This window comes from Lolium rigidum, chromosome 7 (assembly GCF_022539505.1).
Source record: "Lolium rigidum isolate FL_2022 chromosome 7, APGP_CSIRO_Lrig_0.1, whole genome shotgun sequence".
NCBI lineage: Eukaryota > Viridiplantae > Streptophyta > Magnoliopsida > Poales > Poaceae > Lolium > Lolium rigidum.
The window spans coordinates 357,162,432-357,169,397 of record NC_061514.1 but is presented as its reverse complement, the minus strand read 5'-3'; the positions used below and the strand labels follow the sequence as shown (position 1 = coordinate 357,169,397).

General features: G+C 49.3%; 1 protein-coding gene across 1 annotated transcript; it reads left to right on the top strand.

Annotated features, from left to right (window-relative positions):
* Nucleotides 1–1,593: 1,593 nt before the first annotated feature.
* Nucleotides 1,594–5,731, top strand: LOC124675391 (O-fucosyltransferase 5-like). Its single transcript, XM_047211468.1, has 3 exons — nt 1,594–2,893; nt 4,992–5,241; nt 5,338–5,731. Exons 1-3 carry the CDS (start codon nt 1,635–1,637, stop codon nt 5,512–5,514), a joined length of 1,686 nt encoding a protein of 561 aa, XP_047067424.1. The 5' UTR covers nt 1,594–1,634; the 3' UTR covers nt 5,515–5,731.
* Nucleotides 5,732–6,966: the final 1,235 nt, after the last annotated feature.

The window sequence follows — 6,966 nt, the reverse complement described above, 5'->3', positions numbered from 1 at the left end:
CTGGGCGGTTTGGCGGCCGTAGTGGCTGCGAGGGCGGCATGTCGACTGGATCGGGGAACTCGCGTTCTGCGACCGCCGGATCTACGTCTTGGCTCCCTGTCTCGGCGTTCGTTGAAGCCCCCTCTCTGTGGGGGTTGGCGGCGTCCGTGGTGCTCTGCTTCGGCGAGCTTGGTTTGGCAGCAGTGGTGCAGCTCGACTTCAAGCCTGTGAGGTGCTGGTGGTGGCAACAAAGTTCACTGAGCTCCATCGTCTGGTATTGGGGGTGGTGGTGTCTCCTGTGCGGCGGTTGCGCTGTTTCCGCACAAGAGGTGTGTGTCCATGGGGTGCAGGTTGGTGGCGCTTCAGACTCCGTCTTGCTGTCCGGCCGAGTGGGGATGTGGAGGCTTGAGTGCTCCGGGTGAAAGCCTGACCGTGCGGCGTTCGTGGATGTCGTCGTCCTCCTTGGGGGGCGGTTGTGGAGCTCTTCAAACTTTGCTACCCTCGGGTTCACTGATCCGGGTGAAAGCCTTGATCCTGCTTTGCGGGGTCGGATGACGACGTTGTTCCATCGTCGTTTCCCCTCTTGAGGGTGTCGTCTTGGACCCGTTGATCCTCTTTGTGCCCCTGACGGGTTGGACGCAGACGACATCTCGGTTGGCACGTGGTCAACCGGAGATGCGAATGTTCCAGGTGGAGGCTTGTGAGGCAACAACTATGGTGATGAGCATGGTTTGGTAGCGGCAAGACCGTGTTAGTCGGCTCCGTTCTGGCGTGTCCGTTTGCCTTCGTGTTGGTCTCCTCTCGTTCTGAAGTCGAAGCTACCTTCCGGCGGTGTATGATGACCTGCGAGAGGCGGTCCGGCGATGAAGGTCCCCTTCGGCGCAGGTCTTGCGCATCTCCTCTCTAGAGCTCATCTTTAGTTTCAGAGTTGTCGATCTCTACTCGAGGAGCCATCTGTTTGGCGTAGGCCAGCATGAGCTTCGTGGTTGTGTAGTTTTTGTGGGTGGCTAGGTGTGTTCCTTGTGGCGCGTGTGGGTGGTTGTGGGTGTGGGCTTTGCCTTGTTGTAGGTTTTCGCACGATTTTCTCCTAAAAACTGGGCACTTTCTGCTTAATTAATGGACGAGGTAAAGGTTTTGCGTTCCGTTAAAGGGAAAATTTGCTACAGGACACGTTATTTTTGGGCATTTGCTGAAACACACCGCTCGATTGTGTTTTTGCCAGATACCATTATAATTTTGTGCCACATTTGCCAGAACATGCCGCCTAACAAAAAACGGAAAGTTTTGCACTTTTGCATAGGATGACTGATTTTGAAGACAAAGTGCAAATTTTCCGTTTTTAGCCAACTGATTACTGATATGTTCTCATAAATGTGTCATAAAATTGTAATGGTATCTCATAAAAACATAATTAGATGGTATGTTGCAGCAAATGCGATAAAATAAGAGTGTCATGTGGCAAATTTTCCAAAAAAAAAGGTTTACCTTTCGTTCCCGAGTGCCGAGTAGACGACACGCAGTCATCCACCGTTCGACGGTCACCGTCATCCACCCTCCATCCTAACCATCACCAGCAACCTTCTTCCCCCTTCTTCACTCCACCCTCAGCCGTCGCCACTCCCGCCCCACACCGACACTTCCCACCGTCCGCCGCCATGGACCGCGAACCTTCAGTCTCCGACGACGACGACGACCTCGAGACCCTCGTCCCCCAGAACCACACCAAGCCACCGTCCCCCTCCTCCCGCTCCCGTGCCCCCTTCGCCATATCCGCCCTCCGCCCCGCACTCCCCTCCACCGCCGCATCGTTCGGCCGCCAGCTCTGGTCCCGCCGCTACCTCCTCATCTGCATCTCCCTCCCCGTCCTCTTCATCGTCCTCTTCTTCTCCCTCGGCGGGGCTTCCTCCCTCCCCGCCTCTATCCGCCTCCCCTCCGCCTCCTCCGCCGCCGACCCGGCCGCCTCCCGCATGCGCGAGGCCGAGCTCCACGCCCTCTACCTCCTCCGCTCCCAGCGCTCCGGCCTCCTCAGCCTCTTCAACCGCACCAACACCTCCACCCCCACCAACACCTCCACTCCCACCCCCGTCCCGCTCTCCGATCTCCACGCCGCGCTCCTCACCCAGATCAAGATCAACCGCGAGATCCAGGAGGCGCTCCTCTCCACGCACCACTCCGGGGCCCGCAATGCCACCGAAGACGGTGCTCTGGATCTTGATCTGCCGGGCCCTGGGTGCAGGCGGAAGGACTTGCCGTACAACCGGCGGACGATCGAGTGGAGCCCCAAGAAGAACCGGTACCTCTTCGCCATCTGTCTCTCCGGCCAAATGTCCAACCACCTGATTTGCCTGGAGAAGCACATGTTCTTCGCCGCGCTTCTCGGCCGGACCTTGGTGGTTCCCAGCCAGAAGGTCGATTACCAGTACGACAAGGTGCTTGATATCGAAAACATCAACAAGTGTATCGGGAAGAAGGTTGTGATCACCTACGAGGAGTTCGCAGAGACAAGGAAGAAAGTGAGCATCGATCAGTTCATATGTTACGTCGCGTCGCCGCCGTGTTACATGGATGAGGATCACATCAAGAAGTTGAAGGATAGACTCGGGATTTCGATGGGGAAGATCGAGGCTGCTTGGCCAGAGGACGCGAAACTGAAACAGCCAAAGAAGAGATATGTAGCGGACATCACGCCAAAGTTTACGACCGACGCCGAGGTGCTTGCGATCGGCGAGATGTTCTCCGCTGATGCTGAGGAGGAGTGGCTGATGCAGCCTGGTGGTCCACTGGCTCACAAATGCAGGACTTTGATCCAGCCAAGCCGGCTCATAATGCTCACTGCGCAGCGATTTGTGCAGACTTTCTTGGGTGGAAACTACATTGCTCTGCATTTTCGGCGACATGGCTTTCTTAAATTCTGGTAAGATACCTGTCACCTCCATGTTTTAGCAACATGCATCTATCAAGGTTCTTTGTCAAACTTGGTGATCTAAAATGCTGACAGGGCTGCATTTTGTTTTTGGGCTCTAGTAGTTTCCTTTATCCCTCTCTTACAGGTGGTGATTAATAGGGTTTCAGAACATAATGCTCTTCTACTCATTGTTCGCTTGATGTTGATTTGGACGGTGCAATTTTGGAAAATGCAACTTGTGTAGTTAAAGTTTTCATAAAAAATGGTTCTTGGTTTAGATCTAGGCAGGTAAATTTTATACGCAAGTCAACTCTTGACCACTACACACTTGATCAGATTTGTTATGCATAGTATTGATGGGCTTTTAATGAACTGTCCGCTTGATACTGCAGATCTCCGATATCCTCCTAAAGATAAAATAAGCCTCATATACCATATAGTTTGTCTTCTAGGGAGCCACTTGGTTATTCTCTGTAGGGTGTTGAGTGATCGGTAATGACATGTGTATATGATCAAATTAACACACCGAAAGAGCATCCTTGTTGAATGACTTACATGGCATTTTTTTACTGTCTTTTAATTTAGAGTTGTGTCTAGTACTGAGAACTAAATTGCTGACTAAATTTTTTTGTTCTTATAAAACTTAAATGGTCATTCTGGAATTAAAGATCAATGAACTTATCTTTTCTAAAATCTTTCCCTGGTAACAGTAAATTTTACTTCGATAACTGATGCTAATATTTCAGAAACCTTAATGAGGGTGGACCAAAGTTTATGAGCAGCTCTGCCTTATATTGTAAATTACCTCATGCCAAGCTCAGCTAAAAGGATTAACTTGATAACTTCATGACCAGTTTTGAGATGGTTGCTGCTCTGGGTCTTGTCTCATCATGCTGTGGATTGCTTAGTATATGTTAACTAACTAGCACTCTAATCACATCTACAATCCACTTGTATTACAGTACTCAATGCTTACCACCAGTCAGCACCTTACAGTGCTTTTAGTGTAGGTAATTTCTGCAACACCTGAAGGATTTATTATATTTAAAAAACAATCATATAGAAATTTATTATTTGATAATAGTATGGTTATTTTCAAAGAAAATTTTGTAGAGATGAGCTATCACATGATGAAGTTCCTTGTTTCAACAGTTCCTGATAATAAAATGTTTTCTACTGACTTGGATGATCATGTGAGGTCAGCAACCTCATTTGTGAACTGATATAAGCAATCGCCTTTAACTTATAGTTTTCCTGTTTCTCAACACTTCTAGACAAAGCCACAATAGAGACAGACTGAGTTCAACTTTGTTTTGGCATTTCTTTTCCATGTTGGATATATCCACAAATATATGATATATTATGGAAAAAAAATCGTGATGGCATACTAATGTCTACTATGTTACTTGCTATTGATTGTGACTAGGTAGTTGTTTTCTGCTTTCAGATCATGCTAATACATCATTAGCTTCTTTTAGTTTGTGCTATCACGTTTCAGCAGGAAGTTTTACCAGCTTTACAAAATTAATATGTACCCTGTGATTGCAAAGAAATCATTTGTAATGTTGGCATGTGGTTAGAGGTTTGGCTTGACAGAAATCCAGCTCATATTTGTGTGAGCTAGTGCTTGCACGTCAAATCTTTGTAGTTATACTGCTCATATCCATAACCCATATGCTTGAGGTTCTTTATGTTACTTGCTATTGATTGTGACTAGGCAGCTGCTTTCTGCTTTCAGATCATGCTAATACATCATTAGCTTCTTTTAGTTTGTGCTATGAAGTTTCAGCAGTATTTGAAGTTTTACCAGCTTTACAAAATTAATATGTACCCTGTGATTTCAAAGAAATCATTTGTAATGTTGGCATGTGGTTAGTGGTTGGCTTGACAGAAATCTAGCTCATATTTGTGTGAGCTAGTGCTTGCACGTCAAGTCTTTGTAGCATATGCATAACCATATGCTTGAGGTTCTTTGGAGATTATTGATGACAGAACCTGCCCATCATCATATGCTTTGTGCATGACTTGTGGTTCATCACACAGATGCTGTTATAATTTGCGAGTATCTTCTCCTGATTGGCACTAACTGGTTCCATTTTTTGTGCAGTAATGTGAAGAAAGAGAGCTGCTTCTTCCCCATCCCTCAGGCAGCAGAATGCATCCTGCGAATCGTTGAGAAAGCTAATGCCCCCTTGATATATCTGTCAACTGATGCTGCTGAGAGCGAGACAAATCTTCTGCAGTCCTTGGTTGTATTCAATGACAGGCAAGTACCTCTTGTAAAAAGACCAGAGCATCACAGTTCTGAAAAATGGGATGCCTTGTTGTACAGAGATCACATGGGTGGAGATAATCAGGTATAAATCTATCAATTCCTGTCCTTTTTCTGGTTTGATTCTCCTATTGAGGGTGGTGATGGTTATACTAAGTAACAAGCTGGATCCCTTTTGCAGGTTGAGGCCATGCTCGACAAGACAATCTGTGCGCTGTCAAACGTTTTCATAGGAACGTCTGGCTCTACCTTCACAGAGGACATCTTCCGGCTACGGAGGGGCTGGGGGTCGATGTCCTACTGCGACGAGTACCTTTGCCAGGGTGAGCTACCAAACTACATAGCGGAGCAAGACTGAGAAAAGCAACACACACTAGTCAAATTCGTAGCCACATTCTTTGCCCTTGGCGTGCTGGTGATATATATCATGTAAATTGGCGTTGTACATCTAGTTTAGATGTGTCGGTGGTTGATGTCTGTATCAGTGTGCCCCGTTGATTTGTGCGGGCAGCGTTTATATTCTTACACGGCTAGGTAATACAGAGAAGCCTTTTGGGTTGTGCAGTGTTTTCTAACGACTGAAGCGGTGTGACTAGTGCAGTGTTCATCCTCTACTTGGAATTGAAATTTTCCTGCTGATCGCAGCCTGCAATTTAGTTATTCTCTTTTGAGCAAAACGCAGCATGCAATGTGATTGAAATCATCTGAGTTTGATTCTCAAGAAAAAAAAAAGTTTGATTGAGTTACAAACTTGGGGCAACAGTCTCACAAACCGCATGGATTTGGTGTCAAGGATTCGACGACGACAATACTACCGGCAATTATGAAGCGGTTTCTGTCTTGGTTCCTGAATATTTTTCATTGCGTCATCGGGGCATCCAAAATTAGGCTAAGTATTGCGAGATAAAAGCATGTTGTAAGACCGTACATGTACACGTGGACATAAGAGCAAGCAGACACCGCATATCAGCTGCAAACGCAAGTTTGGGCTGATATGCGGGTTTGAGGCGTTTTTTGGGCCAGACTACACACCGCATCAGCTGGCCTGGAAAATGGATTCAGTCCGCATCCCAAAAGCCCCAATAGCCCGTATTTATGGCGGTCGGAGAGGCCGACGGGGGCTAAACCCCATCCGCTCCTCCGCCTCCCCGCCTCCCGCCGATGAGAAATCCACTGCCGGCCGGCGAGCAATCGACGATGTGCGCGCGTAGATCCAGCCGCTCCTCCGCCTCTCCGCTTCCCGCCGACGAGCCATGGTGTCCGGGGCGACCATATTGGCCGCGGCAGAAGCGGGCTCGAGCGCGGCGGGAGCTCGAGCCAGCGTGCCGGCGAGAAGACGGAGGCGGAGAAGGTCCGCTCCGACGCGGCGCGAATCCGGGGGTCGTACCAATTTAGCGGGTACGACGTCGCCCCGCTGCCCACGTTCTCCAAACATGAGTTCGTTGCGTACCGTCGCCACGGCTCATCCTCTTCCGCCGCCGCTTCGTCGTCCTCGAGCTCCCACCAGTCGCCGTCAACGACATTGTGGTGAAGATGGATCCCGACGACCCGTCGGCGCCTGTGTTTGCACCTGGCGACTACCTCGACGACGTAGAGCTCGAGCGGCTCCTCCCGAAGCTCGGCAAGGAAGCTGGCTTCTCGCCCGGCGACTTCGTCGATGAGGGCCAACTCGACACCGTCATCGGACTCATCTCGTAGACGAGCCGCCACGAAGCGGACAAGGCGGAGGAGTGGCGGCTAGTCGCAAAGGAGCGGGGGAAGATCTACGTCAACCTCGACAGCGATGGCGAGTGAGGAGGCCGCCGATGAG

What these genes read in the sequence shown, in the direction of transcription:
- LOC124675391 (XM_047211468.1), top strand. Translation starts at nt 1,635, where the DNA reads ATGGACCGCGAACCTTCAGTCTCCGACGACGACGACGACCTCGAGACC. An exon ending in CATGGCTTTCTTAAATTCTG is followed by an intron (nt 2,894 to 4,991) that starts GTAAGATACCTG and finishes TTTTTTGTGCAG; the next exon opens with TAATGTGAAGAAAGAGAGCT. An exon ending in ACATGGGTGGAGATAATCAG is followed by an intron (nt 5,242 to 5,337) that starts GTATAAATCTAT and finishes TCCCTTTTGCAG; the next exon opens with GTTGAGGCCATGCTCGACAA.